We start from the raw sequence: 18,670 nt of genomic DNA on the forward strand, positions 1-18,670 counted from the left end.
ACATAGAAAGGAAGTATAGCTACTGGGCGGCCCCCAAAAGTGACAGATGGCTGGTCATACAGTGCATTTTACCTTTTGAGAGCTGTTGCCAAATTGCCCTCCAAAAAGATTGTACTAGTTTGTATTCCACGAAGAGAATATGAGAATGCCTTTCTCTCATAAACTCTCCTACTTTGGATATTCTTGCCAGTCTGGTAGGTGAAAGATGGGGAAAAGAAACACTTAAGCTGAGACCTGTATGATAAGTAGGAATTAGCCAGGAATTTGCCACCCTACTCCCTACCCCCAAGGGAAAGACTTTTCAGGCCCTGCAGTGCACAAGGGACCAGTATGGTCAAAGAACTGAAAGGCCAGAGTTTGCTGGATGGGTGAGGCAAGTGCAGTGGGTGGGGGGAGTGTTCCATGCTGGGGGCACAGCGGAAGAGGTAGAGGGATGAAGATGTACTGACGTTTAGGAGGGTGGGGCAGAGGCAAGGCTGGAAAGCTAGGCCGGAGAGAGTCCGGACGGTACAGGCTAAGTTGTTTGATTTTGTCCTGGAGGTTCCCATCAACTCTTTTCAAGCCAGGGGATGATAGGATAAGATTCGCTTGTTAGAGCAGCCTGACAGCTGTCGGAAGGAGGATTGGCATGTGGGAAGTCTAGAGGCAGAGACAGAGATTACACCTGGCCAGAAATGTTTATGTGTGCATGGGTCCAGTGGCACAGGGATGGTCACGGTCGTCACAGAGAGCACTCAGAAACCAGCCAGCCATTAGGCCACATGCCGGGTCTCTGACCATCCTCTCCTGTCTTCCTCAGTGCCAGTTCCTTCCTGGCTCTTGACCACAGTGTTGCAGTAACTCCTCCACCGGGGTCATCTTCCTTCCAGTCTGGCTTTAGACCCTTTTTCTTCTTCCTCCTCCACATGTACCTTAGGTGTTTGTGGCAATAGGCCCCTTGCCCCGCTCTGAACTGCCTTTCCCACCCCGCTGCTGCTGTGCTGCCTTCTTTCAGAAATGCGTTTCTGCCCGGAGCGCTCCTGCTCCTCATCCAAGGCCTAGCCCAGAGGCCGTTCCCTCGTGACTGCCCCAGGCTGTTAGCAAGTCCCTCTCTGTAATTTGGTGTGCAGCTTGATTCCAGGATTTCAGCCGTGTCCAGACTCTACTTTCCCCAGCTCTTGTCCTTCCTGCCCCTACAAGAATCTGAGATCTCTGTCAGTAGAATCTGTCTCACTGCCAGAGTCTCACGGAGTCCTGTGTGACTCAGTGAATATTTGATGGTGAATTAATTTTCTGATTCTCTGACTTGCTTGTGCCAAAGCATGTGTAAAACCTAGTGTTAGAAACCTTAACTGCTGTTTATTGTTTGTGAACAGTTTACAGTACCCCTGGAGTAGAGTTGGTTTAGATTGTGTTCCATTTGTGTGGCTCCAGTTGAGCTGTAAGGGAACAGCACAAAGCACTGCATATGTGATAGGTCTTTTTTTTTTTTTTTTTTTTTTTTTGCTGTATGTGGGCCTCTCACTGCCGTGGCCTCTCCCGTTGCGGAGCACAGGCTCCGGACGCGCAGGCTCAGCGGCCATGGCTCACAGGCCCAGCCGCTCCGCGGCATGTGGGATCTTCCCGGACCGGGCACGAACCCGCGTCCCCTGCATTGGCAGGCGGCCTCTCAACCACTGCGCCACCAGGGAAGCCCTTTTTTTTTTTAAAGCTTAGTATTATTTTAAATTTAAAGCATATTTGGAAGTGTCTCTGTGCCAGTGTCTGCTGGTGCCATCGCATTATTTTCAGTTAAAATTCTGTGCAAGGGATGCTATCATTACCTGCTTATTGATGAGAAACCTGAAACTTAGATTTACTAACCTGCCCATTGCTGCCCTGCCTGTAAGCAGCAAAGCTGGGATTTGTCTTTCAGCGCAAGCAAGCCTGAGCTCATCACAGCTGCTTTGATTTTATCATCTTACAGATGTTCTTTCATTAAGCTATTAAGTTTTGCTCCTGAATACTAAAAATATTTATACAAATTCCCAAGGGGCATTTATTTGTTTGGCATATTTTCGACTGTTCTTTGTGTGGATTTTCTTTCCTGCGTATTAAAAACAGTATTTACTGAAACAACTTTATAGTATCAAAGGAAATTTAAAGAAATTTTACACAATTCTACCATCCGAAGACTATGAATTTTATATTTCATTTCTTTCTGATCCAAGTCCGTTGTGAAGAGGCGCCTTTTATCGGAGAATGTGAACTAAAATACAGTTTTTGTGCTGTCCAGGTTTTGTCTTTGCCATTCTTTTAGTTTCTTTTGGCCGTTGTTCACTTTTGAGCAGGGCTTGATGCCTCTCCCTGCTGTGCGAGGTGTGCTGCGCTGCCTTTCCTCCTGATGGAGTTCTGGCTTCCGTGGAGGTAGTGGTGGTTTTTCTTTCTTCCCTTTTTTTTTTTGAGGGGATGGGGAGCTGGATATTGAGAGAACCCCAGAAGTGCCAAAATTTGGTGGTTTTGTTTTAATTCATGCGACTTATTTTGGGTGAGCTACAAACCAAACCTCCAGCTACAGATAAAATAGAAGGCCCTCCTAACTGAAATGTGCCCACAGAACGTTAACATTCCCTGTGGGATTGAGGCTTTCCGTAAGTGTGGTGTAAGTGAGAAAATGAATATTTCATGTAAATTCTCATGTTTTAGTGAAAGTAGGAGTTTTTTATTATAAGTAATAAAAATACAACTTTGTAATGAATCTTTTCTTTTTCGTGAGTGATTTGACAGTAAGAGCTGGAAGGTACAAATTACCTGTAAGACAAGGGTGTCTACATTTTGTCTACCCATGGGCCTGTATTGGCGACTAGCCAGGCGCCTGAAGGCTACTCTTAATTTATATCGAATAGAAGACACCTGTCTTGTCTTGCGCATCTCTAACATGCTGGCACAGCTCCTTGAGCACAGGGTCCAGGAGCCTCCTCGCTGAGGGCTTGCTTTCCCAAGGGTTTGCTTAAGAGAAGAGGGTATCAAACTCCTCGTGGTGTGGCCCTCCCTAAAACCTTTTTTGTGAACGGGGTGTTGGCCATATCATATCATGTCATGTGTGGCCATGATAGCAGTGTTCGTCCAGCAGCTTGCCAGCTGCAGCACCAGCAACTGTTGTGAGACACTTGACTGATTTAGTCTTTGTACCGCTGTGAAGTGGGTACTGTCATCCTTGTCTTGAGGGTGAGGAAATTGAGGCTCAGAGAGGTATGCTGGGGTCACACAGCCTGGAGGTGAATGATCTGGCATGAGAGCCCTGGTGTCTGTGACTTTTCCCCCTTGGCTTTGTTATTGCTGTGAGTAGTGTGTGGCATGTGGTCCAGACGAAATGTGTTTTGGTCCATTCTCAGAAAAGAAGAAAGGACCCCTTAGGTTTCATTTAATTATTTATTTTTTAAGAAAATAATTTGTAAGAGACTGCAGGTGGTTGATTAGTGTGATTGTGGAAAACCAGGCAAGATTTTTGACTTTCCTTTAGTAAGAAAGGGAAAAGGGTTATAGTTTTTTTTATAGACAAAATACGGGTTCTTTTAATTCTCAGATTAATTAGCTTATTCTTTTAACTTGCCAGCTTTTCTTTATTAAGCAAACTGAAGTACTGTCAGGAGAAGCTTGGGGACCATCTTTTGCTGTTAGTTTGGCAGTGTTCCTTGTAGCTGCATTGGCAACATATATAAAATTTTTATTTTGCCCACTTATTCACATAGAGAATTAATATGAATGAAATTTAAAGCACGACATTCCTGGAAATGAGGCCCTTGGACAATTTAGGAATACTAACTTAAGGAATAAACATTGATATGCACCATTAGGGAAGACTTTGGGTCACTGCCAGGGCCGTCCAGGTAAAATTCTATCTCTAGATAAACTGGTTATACAATTTCCTAATTACTGGAATGTACCTCAAGTCCCAGTTTACAGAGCCCCCTAGCAATTAAAAAGATTCGGGACAGAGTAGTAAACATACCAGATGTCTCACCTTGTGGGCAAAGAAGAGTCTTAGAATTAAGTTGGAACTTAGGAACATCAGTAGGGAATTCAGACCTGCCATTTCTCCATATTTTTACACTAAAGTGCAACCTTTGTGCAGACATTTTGTTATCTCCACATGACTCGATTTGAAAGATTGTCCTGCGCTGTATCAAATCAGTGCACTATAAGATGGCAAGTATTTCTTCCACATTCATTTTCAATGCTGAAGTCAGATGTGAACTCAGCAGCACTGTATTTAGTTTATAGGCCCACGTAAAGCCTTCTCAGAGGGCACATGACCTTGTAGCTCTAGTGTTGCTGGAAATTCTTTTTCCTGACTAGTGTGGGCCAGGTGACTGTGCAGGCATTCTGTAAGCATGGGTCTCCATCAGGACTGGAGTGAGTCTTGTCCCCTGATCTCTGTGGGTCAAGGACTATGCGGTGGCGGGAACCCCATCCTGGTGGGAGCTTTGTCTGTACAGCCAGTGACCATCCAGAGCCGGCTTTTCTGTAACCAGCTGAGGTATTACCTAGAATGCTAGAGAAAGGGATGGAAGCCCTGGCTTCAGTCACAGCCCTGATTGACCAGAGCTAGTCATCACCTAACCTCTCTGAACCTCAAACCCCTCATTTCTAAAAAGAAGCTGATTTTATTTTGACTTGAAGGTCACTGGGTTATTGGGATGCTGCCATGTCATGTGTGTGAACACGCTCTGTAAAGCACTATGTGCTTTTCCCCTGCATATGTTGCTCTGGAGTTGTTTTTAATTTTCTGAAGTAGGGTGGGATAGTGAAAAGAGCTGGGCTTTGTAGTCATACTGGGTTCAGATCTAAGTCCAACATTTATTAGTTGTTTGACTGTGAGTGTTGATTTCTCCTTCAGGAAAATGGGGGTTAGAGGATCTGTTCCATGGGTAATGTGTGAGGATTAGGTGAGATAACCACATGTAAAAATCTTTGTGTGTAGAACATCATTGATGTTTGATGCATGGTGTTCTGATAATTTTAGTGCTAACACATTCTGTGTGCAGTTCTGTGTACTGAGATTTTTCTGGCAGTTTTTCCTGCTTTGATTAATATATATAAGATGAATTTCAGAAGATTTAAAATGTGCGATGCATGGATATTATATCTTAAAATTTGTACCACTATGGAATGCCAGGAATTAAGCAGCTGGGAACCAAAAGCCCATGAAAGTTGGGTTATGCATCTTGATTCTGGTTGTTGCAATGGTGGTACTAAGCCAATAGATGGTGCCATTATGTTAGGAGATGAGAAAATATTTACTTCTGCAAGTCATCATGTTGTTTCAGGGAATGTAATAGAACCAGTCCTTGCTGGTTCTTTATCTGTTATAATTAGAGTAGACTTTGTTCTTGATTCTGTGTAGAAAATATTAAATGTCTCGTAGGTAAAATAGTGAGATATTGAATTAATGTTAGGGTGCTCTTCCTCCTGTTTTTTCTGCTCTGACATTTCACCATGAAGCCTTTTGTGATTTGAGTTCAGTCCTTAGTCTATAACCAAATAAAAGCCCTTGCTAGGAGTACATTTCAGAACTTAAATGCAATGCGCACAGTTTTAAGTCCTTTGCTTTTTAAACCCCATTTCAGAGAGAGTGGGGTTAATTAGTTCATCTTTACCTGCTTTTGTTTCAGAATTGGCCCTACTACAAAAAGTGCCTTTACATTCTCGTAACCTAGTGCTTGATGATCTTTTACTTTCTTGTTGGACAGACCAAGTGGAAAGTCATTTTATACATCAGAAGACTTTTCACGTGGAGGTCATGTAACTAGGGATTTGTTGGCAACCAGATCTGCCATTACTAGCTGTGTGTTTTTGGTTAGTTTCCTTTACCTCTCTGACCTTAGTTTTTTTTGTTTTGTTTTTTTGCATCTATAAAGTGGAGATAATGCCATCTAGTCCACAGAGGAATAAAGTGAAAAAATATATGTAACAGTGTTTTGCACATTTTTCCGGTAAATAGGATTTATTATTGTTTGCACAAGGCTCTATGGACAGATAAACCTTTACTTACAATTAAGACTAAGTGTGTTTTTATAAATTATTAAACTCTGTAGTCCTTTGTCCTAGAGGGTTCTAAGGGACAGGAAAACTTGGAAAAGGCCCGCAAAGGAATTAACTTGCAGTTTGGGAAGATATTTTGAAATGTGGGCCAGAGTAAAGGGAGCCTTTGAAAGACCTGTCAGCTCTAACTGCCTCGAACTCCTGCAGCGGGAGAGAAGTGTGTGCCCCGCGCTCTGCAGTGCTGAGTGAGAGCTAGTTTCCTGGTGGGGCCTGATGATTGTGGGAGCCTGATGATTAGGAGAGGTAATTTCAAGGTAATTTTCATCCTCCATCTTATCCTTTACACATAGGGTTAGGTGATGACTCCTCTGTTTGAAGAAGAACAGTTTTCTGTCCTCATACCTTGTGGCATTTCATTTAAATACATTAATAAAACACAGCCTTTCACTTTTTAGGCCTGAATGCCCCAAATGTTAGTCTTTTCTTAAGAATAAGTGTTTATAACCTGTCAGGTCAATGAGACATTGCAGCTGCAATTATAAGAAAAATCCCTGTTCTCTTCGAGTGGTGTTTTACATTATTTACGTAGAGCAAAATTTAACTCCTTTTTGACTACATTACATTTAGAAAAGGAACTGCATTTTTTGAGAAATTAGTTTCTGAATGAAATGTTGTTGGATGCTTTAAAATCTATTTCTTAGCATATTAAATGGAATATACATATATGTATATTTTCATTGGGGATAAAATGACATTGAGGTACATTTGCTGATGAAAAGGAAGCATTCTTTCCCCTCACGAGGGGTTTAAATGTAATACTCAGTGCTTACTCAGGAGTGAAAACATCAAATTAAACTGCTTATGCTGACAAAGGGCAAATCTGGATTTCAGCAACCCATGCAAGATTGTCTGATTGCTTGGCCTGCCTCTCCTGGAAGCTTTTGGCCAAGACTTACAATGAAATGCATGCATACATTTAAACCATTTCAAGTCAGTGTCTGAGTTTTCCCAAGCTCTAAGAGGAGTTCCACTGCTCTCTAGTGGCTGAATGTGGTCCCCCGACACCAACATTCTTTTATTTTCATGAATCAGCTCTTCACACATTGGCAGTATTGGCCTCCAGAGCAGGCACCAACACCAGGAGACCAGACCTTGTAGACAGAAACAGACTGAAAAATGATCCCCATCCATGGGTCCGTGGAGAGCACCAAATTTTGTCCAGGATGAGTGGCCAGTTGACTAACAATGAGCAAGTGTGAGTAAGCACTCTGTCAGGGAGAGCTGACACTGATGGATGAGAAAGTTCTTGGTGTTACTCTTTTATCGCTGCATACATCTTACACGTTGGCAGGCCACGGTGGCAAACAGGTCCTTGGGTGCTTAAAATGGACCACTTCTTAGCAGAAGGAGCAGCTCTTTTCCTGAAAAGATCTGGTTGAACTGATTTGGGGGAAAAGCAGTTAGAAATCCATTTCCTGCTGCCTCTCAGAACTTCATGACTTTGAGAGAAGAAATTTTAAAGACCTCCATTTCTGTTAAAGACCTGAGACTTGTTGAGAATGATTGTATAAAAGAGCCCCTGGAGGACGGGGACCTTGTGTTAGAGTATTTGTAACAGCTGACTTTTATTGAGCTTTTACTATCTGCCAGGCATTCTGTTTTACTTGTGCCATCTCATTCAGGTCTCAGCCGACCTATGAGGAAGACGCATTCTGTCATCTTCCCCTTTGTGCAGGGAGGCAGCCAGGGCAGTAGGGCTGCTGTCCTGTAGTTTCTGGGGCACCATTCACCTTGTGCTTGCTGTGGTGGTGCCGCCTGGAGCAGCTTGGCAGTCGTGCAGGGCTGGGAGGGCCTCAGTGGTGTGCTGTGGGAAAACAGGCAGGAAGCTCAGCTGTGCCACATCTTTTGCATCCGTGTTCCAGAGCCTGCCGCTCAGTGGGCACCTGGGATGGTTGGTTTGAAAGAATGAGTGGAGAGTTGCCCTTCTGAAAGGTGCATGGGCTAAAGAGCCACAAGACCTAGATTTGAATCTTGGCTCCTCTTATTGCCTTTAAATCAGCTGAGCCTCAGTTTCCGTGTCTGTAAAATGAGGAAATACCTGCGGAATTTACCTGAGGAAATAACAATAAATGAGTTAGGGTCTGGGACCGATAAGGTCCTAAGGGTAAATATTTTCCCTTCCCCAGTGTGAGAATTTGTGAGCCTAGACCTTATTAGAAAAAGCAGATTTCTACCTGCTGGCTTTCAGATCCTTCCTAGAGCTTGACTTAGAGCAGCATGTTTTAGAAAATTATTTGTCTTTTATAGTTTCTTCAGCATGTCTGATAAAATAGGTTCTAGAATTGCCAAGTTTGATTTCATACTTGAGTGAACGCTGACATGTATAAAAATAACACGTTTCATGTTTTAAAAAAATTCCCACTCTCCTTAAGCCATATTAATGGAGGTATTTTTTAAATATATAGAGCAAGTAAAAGCAATATCTTAGTAAAATTTTCTTGATACATTTCAAATTTTGTCCTGAGTTGGATTGTTCTCTCAGAAAAAGTTAGGATTCAAATTGAACTACTAATACTAATGCTGATAAACTAAAATCAGAAACACTCTCAGAGGGTTTAGAAAATGGAGACTAATTTCACTGTTTTATTTTATTTTTTTTGAATGGGGCTATTTAAAAATAAATGCTTAGATACTTGAACAGCATTGCTAAATAGTGAATGGCATCTGTTTAATCATTTAAAACATTTAACTGAAATCCCAGTTTCATTTGAATTTCCAAGCAAAACAACACAAATTAACTGTATCCAGATGTGTGGAAATCATTCTGCTGTAATCTGAGCAAAAAGTAAGTTAGAAAGCATGCTTTTGAGGGTGGAGAGTTAAGAAAATAGAGCTGCTTCCATGTTTACTTGCTAATCTTAATTTCAAGCATTTGGCTCTGTAATTTAAGAGGCAGCACATGGAACAGAAGCAGTGTTGGACACTTTAAATTTAGGATGATTGGGGCTCACATTCCCAGATTTGCTAATCACTAGCTGTGTGATCTGGGCAAGTTCCTTATCTCCAAAATTCAGTCTTCCCTCCTGTGAAATGGGACTGCATTTACCTGCCATGTCTGAGGAGCAGACAAAACTCGTGTGACTGTGCTTTGAAATTTCATAAAACACCACGTGGACTGTGTCTGTTGTGGTCTGTTTAGTAATTTGTTTGCCACATAGTATATACTTCTGGATAAGTGAGATCTGGCGTGGTGCTGATATGCTCAAAGGACTTCATTGTTAAGATGATTTTATCTCTTTTTAAAAAATTTTGGTGCCTGTTCTAAGGAAGCCCTCCTAAGGACTGTGGTAGAGAGACATGGTGTGTTTATTTGTGATGATTGACTGCTGTTGTTCCTTGGGACTGTTGACGCATGCGTGGGTTGACCTTCAGGCCCCTGTGTACAGATTTCAGGACTAAGCTGCCTGCTGCTGCTGTTACACAGCAAGACTGTGACAGCTGGCAAGGTCTTGGTCTTTTGGCTTTTTTTTTTTTTAATCCCTTAACAAAGTTGAATTCTTATTTTCTCCAAGTGTATATCTTAAAAAATTGTAAGTAATGCATTGTCTTTGAAAAAAAATAAGAAAACACAAGTAAACAAAAGAATGTAGCACCACCCAGAAATAAGCATAATTTTTAAAAATTTTCTTGCAGATGTGTATAATATGTATTATATAAACATATCTGTTAATTTTGCTTCGGAACATCTTTTTCCCTCAGTAAATATTGTATCATGGACATTGCCAAAAAATATTATATTTAATCACCATGTATATAGTATTTTTTAATTTTCCCTATCTCCTGATTGTTGGTGTTGGACCTTTACATTTACCTCCAGTTTTTGTTATTGTTGCTGTTGTTACTTTTGCTTTTTTCTAATCTAAACAGCGATCATAATGTCATTTGGGTACTTATCCATTTATTTCTTTAGAATATGTTTCTAGCAGAATTGCAGGTTTGGTGGGTGTGTATATAGCTTTATGCTTTCTGATTGATGTTTCTAAATTGTGTGTTAGAAAAGTTCTATCCGTTTGTGCTTCTACAAGAATGTTAGATTGCCCTTTTTACTACATCTTTATCAGCACTGGGTATTATTCTTTTTAATTTTTGCTATTAAAAATTTGCTATTCTTTTTAATTTTGTGTCCTTTTCTCTGTTGGTGTATTGATGTTATTTATCTGTGAGCTCTTTTTACTTATTAATGCCCTGTGTGTTGCACATATTTCTCTGAGTTTCAGGGCTTATATTTTACATTGTTTACAGGTGTTAGTCTTTTTTTTTTTTTTAAGCCAGTCGCTTATTATTAATAAGACAGATACTTCATTTTAAAAGCATGGCTGGTCACAACTACTGAGCCTGTGCGTCTGGAACCTGTGCTCTGCAACGAGAGGCCGCAATAGTGAGAGGCCCACGCACCCCAATGAAGAGTGGCCCCCGCTTGCCACAACTACAGAAAGCCCTCGCACAGAAACGAAGACCCAACACAGCAAAAATAAATAAACTAACAAACGCCTACCCCCAACATATAAAAAAAAAAGAAAAAAAGAAAAGCATGGTTGGAGATGTGACCCTTGTGGCGTTTATGCCTGAGCCCTCTTCTCCTGGAGGTCTGCAGTGTGGGTGCCCCATGGAGTCATCTTGAAGGTCTGAGGGTGAGTCAGGCCCTGGCAGTCAGAGATGGGGAGCAGGACCGTGCTTTCTGGGACTCACAGGGGCGTCTGTTGAATTCTTTTAATAAGCATCAAACCTGGACAGCCAGGGTAAGGCGGTGCCCACCCAGGTGGCTGCAGTGGATCAGGGGGTGCAGAGCAGTTTCTGTCCCTCGTGGATGAAAGAGGGCTGAGTTGTGTACCCTTCCCCCCATCCCTGTCTCTCCCCACAGCCTGCGTGCTGGGCGGTTTGGGAGTTGGTGGTTGAGCAGATGGGTGTGTGTGGATGGCGTGGGTGAGCTTGGGGAAGGACGGTGGGTGCAGAGGCAAGTCAGTGGGTAACTAGGTAGCCGTCACAGTGTCGTGCACACCCTCTCTCTAAATGCTGGTCACTGGATTGTACCTCGTATTGCTGTTTTGAAGAGCTTTGTTCTGGAAGCTGGCTTCTAGTAACTGTGGGTGGGCTGAAAAAGGCAGACTTGGTGGAGGTTGCTAAGGAGCAGCTACCTGGAAACTACTGATGAGACAGAGCTTTGGTAGAAAAATGCAGAAATCCAAGGAGGGCGTTTCATTCCTGTGATATCATAGAGTTCAGACCAGACTAGGATGTATAATAGGACATGGTTTTGTGGGTTTAAAGGCTTCTTTTCTTTTGAAAATTGACTTGCTTTACATTTGAGTTTGTCTTATATTCATCCCGGTATGATAAATTAGGTAATAAATGTTCTTTTACACTTTATCAAGGCATTTATTGCTGTCACTCCTTCAGGGCCAGCTCCGTTTCCCCAGCTCCTCCATTTGAACCGTTGTACTCAAATCAGCCCAGCCTAATGTAGCAAATTCTATTTAGTGCTCACTGTGTGCCAGAGACTGCTAGGTATGGCGGATGCAGCTCTGAAGGGATGGACAGTTGGCAGAGATGAGAGTGATAAACTCTCATGGGGGTGTGGTGGTCAAGGAAGCCTTCTAGGAGGAAGTCATCTCGCAGTTGGGGTTGGATGGGTGCCTCGGAGTTCTGTGGACTGTCAAGGGGGCAGAGGGAATAGCACGTGCCAAGGTGGGATAGGCTTGAAATGGTCTGGGCATTTAGGAAATTCTTGTCAGTTTAGTGTTGATAGAGTGTCAAGTGTGTGTGTACATTGGGGAGGAGGAGGGGCTGAGCGAGCCAGAGACCTGGTCATGGAAGGTCATGTGTGTCTGCTCTGAACTATATTGTGGCCTGTAGAACTTTATGTTTGAGAGAGTGACATAGGGTCACACCTGAGACAGGAATCCTCCCCTGTGCTTGTTAGTCCTGTAATCCTAGACAAGAAGCGCTATCACTTCATTGGGTTGCTGTGAGGATGACCAAATGACAACATATGATGTGTGGCCCACGGTGGGTGCCCAAACAGAATGCTCTTGTTCTTCCCTCTTGGCTTCCTCCTCTCTCCTATAAGAGAAATTGAGGGTAGGTCTCGTACTCCTTGCTCTTAAAGCTCGTCCTGCATTTGTGGAAAGCATATTCCCTCTGACATCCATTTCCTTCACCTGACACGCCCACTGTCTAAAGCAGAGCCCCCTATACCCGGTACACTGTCCCCTGGCTTTTCTGTTTGTTTATTCCTTAATGGGAAACCAGGCCGTTCTGACTGATTGTCTAAGGTGGCCTTGTTTTTGGAATAAAAAATCAGGGTAAATCCTTCAGAGGATTTTTGCCTTGGTTTTGGGTATGAGAGTGCCAGGTTAATAGGTTGATGCTGAAATCATGGAATATCTATGGACATTATTATTATTATGGTTTATGGGGAAAATGGGATATAATATTTAAACATTTTGTGAGTCAACTGGCTGCTCTATTACTATGGAATTTGATGATTTATTATATATAGTTTTAAGTGGCATTGAAATAAAATCTGGGAAACTTGAATTGAAATTATTTAAAAAGACCTGTCTCATTGAGTTTACCATCTTTTTTCTTTTTAATGGCAAACTCCTTGTTCCTTCCCCCGGTTGCATTGCCTTGAAATTATGTGAGGATTTGCATGTTGTTCTCTTGCCATTTTGGGCGTTTGCAGTCATATTTGAAATTCTGTCTTCTCTTTTCTAAGCAGCAGACACACATTCAGAGTTTCCTAGAAACCTGTTGACAAAGTCAATTGCACTCCATTTCCTAGCACTTCTGTGTACTTCTGAAAAGGGGGCGCCAAAGTCCTCCTTTCCTAAAAATGCTAGGAGCAGGAGCTAATTTGCAAGTGATTTAGAAATTGTTTTTAATGTTGAATTTCCCCTTCTTTTCAAGTTTATTTGGAGTCCACTTATCTTTGATCTCAGGGGAAGCAGAATCAGGCAGTTTAGCAAGCTCCTGTTTTCCTGAAAACATCTCAACTCTGTGCACGTGCATGTGTACACCTGCATGTATGTGTGTGTGTGTGTAAGTTGGTGTGTGTGTTTTGGGGGGGGTGTGATGTAAATGGGGAAGCAGAAATACAGTGTAATAGGGATCCCTGTGTCCTTTCTATGTTTACCTCTCCTACACCTTCCACTCTAAAAAAAAAAAAAATCACTGTGATGAGAAGCATCACTACATTGATAGACACTTTTTGTTCTAAGAATTTAGATTTAGCATGTACTTCCACTTATGGAAATTTTTTCTGTGGTGGTGTTTCTCATGAAAAAAAGCTTTTGATAAAGGAAGAATTATTATATTAGGAGGGAAATAGTTTTCATTTCTTAAAGTATTAGGTGAAGCTAAGTAGAAGGAAATATATGTGCCTGGGAAAAATTAGAGTAAAATTAATTTCTTGTGAAACTGCGAAAGAAAGGATGGCCCAGGAGAAAATACAGGCTAGTAGTCTTTAGGGAAAGATGTCTTTAAGGTAAGTTGTGTTTCCCCTTTTACAGTAATTGATTACAGTTTTCCACAAAATTGTTAGCTCTTAGGTAAATAGCCGTCCTTCCCCTGTCCTTTTCTAATGTGTATTTCTGGCCTCTGGTGCGTTTACCCTTGGGCTCTTTGCAGAGACATTCTTGGACCAGGTTGGAAAAGAAGTATTTTTTTTCCTGAGGTTTCCTTATTTGCAATTTTCTTGTTTCTTCGTGACAGTTGTCCTCTGTTTTCCATACAAAACCAGCTCGTTTTTTACTACGAAGTCTGAGACTGGTTCTCACCAATGCCTTAAAACAGGTTACTTTCCCCCCTTGATCCCTGAAACTCAGAGTAAATGTGAGTCACAAAACATTGGTGAACTTTGACTCTATTTCCAGATTTTCCAGGACACATAAACTATGAAATTGCAAGGTTTGATTTTGGTGAATTTGTGTATATATATCTAGTTTTATTTGGGTACACTAGTTTTATATCTGTTTAATTTCTCTTTCCTTTCTAAAGGGCTTTTAATATCTCTTTAGGTTCCTTTTTTTTTTTTTTTTGGTGGAGAAAAAATTGTGAGAGGGGGAAAATGGGGTTGCCTTTTGCTCCCAAAGCTTAAATGAATAGTCATTGCCCGTAATGCCGTCTACGCTCATAGCTTCCCCCTGCTTTAGATGCGATGTATCCGGTGCTGTGAAGGTAATGATCCTCAACCACAGCAATATTCCCTAACAGGAGTATCTGTCATATTCATTGGGATTACCATGTTCATTGATTTGTGTCTGTAAATCTGCTGTTTCTACCCTTTAAATTTGATCTATAATTGGACCTCCTTAAATGGTTCAGATAAGGTAGTCTGTATTTTCTCAATGCAGCGATGCTGTCAGCTTCTCCTTTTTCATTATACATTCAGCAGACTTGATAAAATCAGCAGGACACCTCATTTGAAACTGTTTAATCGCTGCCTTTTTCCTTTGCTAAACCATTGAGGTGGTCAAGCGATGTACACAAATCATTTTAAATAGAAAATATGGTTTTCTCTGTGACCCAGCTAAATAGATAGTGTTATGCAAAACAAGTTAAAAAGTAATAAATGCCAAAAAAATCTTCTAATTGGAGTAAAAAATTGTGGGCAACTCTATCCTCTCTCCAAAAGTAGAGTATCCTAAAATATTGCCAGGACCCTGTAAAGACAAGATGATGGTTTTCTAAAGATTCTCTGGTTTCTGAACAAAACAAGTTTAAATTTTCATAGTGCTGAGCTGCCTTTTATATCCATTCAAAGGGAGCCCATACTTATTTGTAATGCCTTTACATCCTGCTTTTGTAGGGAGAAATTTGCTGTCTGTTAATATCTGTGCAGCATAACCTTTCAGCCATTTGCTATTGTGATAATAAATTTTTGTTTCTTTGTCTGTCATTTTGTCTACTCAGCTGTTACTCCTCAACGTACGAACTAAAAATAATAGCTCCAAATAAATGCCACATAATAAAGTGTTTTACAGTTGTAGCTGGAATAACCTGGTGGCCGTAGCTCACAGTCCTATTACCATTGCTGGTGCTGTAGTTTCTTCCCCGTGTGTCAAGGTGACTCTACCGGGGCCAGCTCATTAAAACAATCTATTCTTTCTAACTGGCTTGGTATTTAGCGCTATACCCAGCAGCCTGCCAAGGCACAGCTTTGGAGCACAAGAGTCACAGCACAGGATATATGAAATTATGTGGCATTCATTTTTGAACAAATACAAATTATCCATAACCTCATTTTCATGCTTCAGGATTTTATTGTGAATGATTTACAGTTACTCCTGTCAATAGTAGAAGTAGGGCCAGTTGCAGGTTTACCCGAGATAGTGGTAAGTGTGACTCCAGGCTTTTGAAGAGCAGTGTTTACCTGGTTTTTGTGGCCCTATAGTGTTAATATTTACATTGTACTTGAATGTGACATTGGGTGTGTTTTGCCATTTTTACTGCCCCGAGGTAAACTTGAGATGGGGAAGCTGGGAGTTGGTAAATATGCTAAAAATGCATCTTTTTTCCTACAGGTTCTGGCTCCTTAGCAGCAATGGCCGTGTTTGAAGATAAGTTTAGGCCAGATATGGAGGTATGTAAGTTCCTGCAGTTTTATTCTCTTTCACATTATCTTTCTAGTTGTATGTTGGACATTTACAAATTGATTGCTGATTCCTCCAAAGTTTGAACAGCACTGCTGTTAGTTGGAATGCTCTTTGGCACAGGTACTGTGTTTGCTGAGAAGACTGGTTACTTGGGAAAGCTTCATTTTGGAGTGGCCTGCTATGCCCTCCCTCAGGCTTGAGGAGCCTGTACTGTTCAGCTTTTTGCTCTGGCCTTTGGGCTGTCTGGGAATCTTCTTGGCTGTAAATGCTGCTGCAGTGTAGCATGTTTTCTTATGCGTTATCACAATATCTCAAAATGACAGGTGTTTTGTTTTTTCACGAAGAATAGAGAAACTGTGTACGTCTTTGCATGTCACACAGACCTGGCCTGAAAACGCGGGCAGTTTGAAAAATCCCTGAAAATGCGGGCAGTTTGAAAAATCCCTATAGGTTGTTCTGCGTTTGGCAGAAGATGGGGACAATACCATGTGTGTAGTGGCCTGTTATCAGAGCATGATGTATGTATCTGGTGTCTCACATATATTTATAAGACATTCTTTTGTTATATTTTCTTTGGTAGTGGGGAGGGTGGTATCTTCTGAATGACATTCCACCTGTGTCTGCTTTAATGATAGATGTACCTCCATTAAGCAACCCCCTAGACCCCAAAATCTCCAAGAACAAGCCACAGGTCTTTCATTGTCGCTTTGGATGGAGTGTTCAGTATGCTTGGATACTTTATGGTACCATGTTATTCCTCCACTGTGCTTTATCCTCGCTGCTGAACTAGCTTGTAGGCACATTACGTCCTGAAGGCAGCCCTCATCATCTGCCCTTGTTTTTTCGATAGATGTTAATTTTTTCATGGGTAGTATCAACTTGTTTTCAACAGTTATTAGGCTGTTTATGAGTGGTTTGCCCTATTCCTTAATATGTAGGTTTCTGCTCTTCCTGCTTTTGCAGTAGTGTTTTGTGTAGATACCAGCGGGTGTTTCTGGGAATTACTTTTTGACAATGCTTTATGCCTAATCATCTTTGGAAAAGATTGCATGTTTAAAAGTTTTTGTTCTTCTCTAGCTCATTGTCATTAGCGCATCAAGTGTCATTGGAGCTCGGAAGCTCTCTGATCTTCAGGTTTGGGCCAAGTGCCAGGAGAGCAGAGAATGTAGGGTCGTGGATGCTGCTCAGCCAGGACAGGGGTCTCCTGCCAGAAGCCACTACATCCTTGGTATTTGAGGATAGCACATGTAAGGGACTTGGTCACTGATGGCTAGTTTTCTCCCCTTTCTTGAATTATCTGCAGGAATTAAAACGTGTGACTAAAGATAGAATTTAGCTATAGGTGTTTTGTACTAGAAACAATAGTCTTGCTCCAATTAAGAATAGTAAACAGGTCCAAGTATCAACTGTAAATGAGATTAGAATTCTGTTCTCATTTCTCAATGTGAACATTTATTCCCATATCAGCATTATTTTCTGTTTGGGGTTCTTAAATACAGAGGAAAAATAAGATATACTAGGTCACTTAAAAAGAAAAATTAAAAACGATCTCCCAGTTTTCAAACTAAAGGAGAGGAATTCCTAATGCTCCACAAATCCATTAGAACTAATGCAGGTATAGAGAGAAAGACTGATGATTTTCATTTAGAAAATCACCTCAGTAGTGTCAGGCCCTCCTTTAAACCACATTAATCTTTTCAAATTTTCTTGAAAGCTGTGTCTGTTTCCAATTGATTGGGACTTCCATATGTTAAAGAAAAATGAGAATTGCATAAAAAGTTGAAAGCATGAGGTATATTAAAAGTGATTTTACAAAAATAAGCTCAAAATGGATTAAAGACCTAAATGTAAGGCCAGAAACTATCAAACTCTTAGAGGAAAACATAGGCAGAACACTCTATGACATAAATCACAGCAAGATCCTTTTTGACCCACCTCCTAGAGAAATGGAAATAAAAACAAAAATAAACAAATGGGACCTAATGAAACTTCAAAGCTTTGCACAGCAAAGGAAACCATAAACAAGACCAAAAGACAACCCTCAGAATGGGAGAAAATATTTGCAAATGAAGCAACTGACAAAGGATTAATCTCCAATATTTATAAGCAGCTCATGCAGCTCAATAACAAAAAAACAAACAACCCAATCCAAAAATGGGCAGAAGACCTAAATAGACATTTCTCCAAAGAAGATATACAGACTGCCAACAAACACATGAAAGAATGCTCAACATCATTAATCATTAGAGAAATGCAAATCAAAACTACAATGAGATATCACCTCACACCAGTCAGAATGGCCATCCTCAAAAAATCTAGAAACAAATGCTGGAGGGGGTGTGGAGAAAAGGGAACACTCTTGCACTGCTGGTGGGAATGTGAATTGGCACAGCCACTATAGAGAACAGTATGGAGGTTCCTTAAAAAACTACAAATAGAACTACCATATGACCCAGCAATCCCACTACTGGGCATATACCCTGAGAAAACCATAATTCAAAAAGTCATGTACCAAAATGTTCATTGCAGCTCTATTTACAATAGCCTGGAGATGGAAACAACTTAAGTGTCCATCATCAGATGAATGGATAAAGAAGATGTGGCACATATATACAATGGAATATTACTCAGCCATAAAAAGAAGCGAAATTGAGCTATTTGTAATGAGGTGGATAGACCTAGAGTCTGTCATACAGAGTGAAGTAAGTCAGAAAGAGAAAGACAAATACCGTATGCTAACACATATATATGGAATTTAAGAAAAAAAAATGTCATGAAGAACCTAGGGGTAAGACAGGAATAAAGACACAGACCTACTAGAGAATGGACTTGAGGATATGGGGAGGGGGAAGGGTAAGCTGTGACAAAGTGAGAGAGTGGCATGGACATATATACACTACCAAACGTAAGTTAGTGGGAAGCAGCCGCATAGCACAGGGAGATCAGTTCGGTGCTTTGTGACCGCCTCTAGGGGTGGGATAGGGAGGGTGGGAGGGAGGGAGACGCAAGAG

General features: G+C 41.3%; 1 protein-coding gene across 1 annotated transcript in view; it reads left to right on the forward strand.

Moving 5' to 3' along the window:
* Nucleotides 1-18,670, forward strand: part of PSMB7 (proteasome 20S subunit beta 7) — a 58,500-nt gene that overhangs the window by 12,628 nt on the left and 27,202 nt on the right. The window contains exon 6 of the mRNA XM_067743351.1: nucleotides 15,588-15,646. Within this exon, the coding sequence (XP_067599452.1) occupies nucleotides 15,588-15,646 (59 nt within the window). The remainder of the gene's footprint in view (nucleotides 1-15,587; nucleotides 15,647-18,670) is intronic.

Source organism: Pseudorca crassidens, chromosome 7, assembly GCF_039906515.1.
Source record: "Pseudorca crassidens isolate mPseCra1 chromosome 7, mPseCra1.hap1, whole genome shotgun sequence".
In the NCBI taxonomy this organism is placed as follows: domain Eukaryota; kingdom Metazoa; phylum Chordata; class Mammalia; order Artiodactyla; family Delphinidae; genus Pseudorca; species Pseudorca crassidens.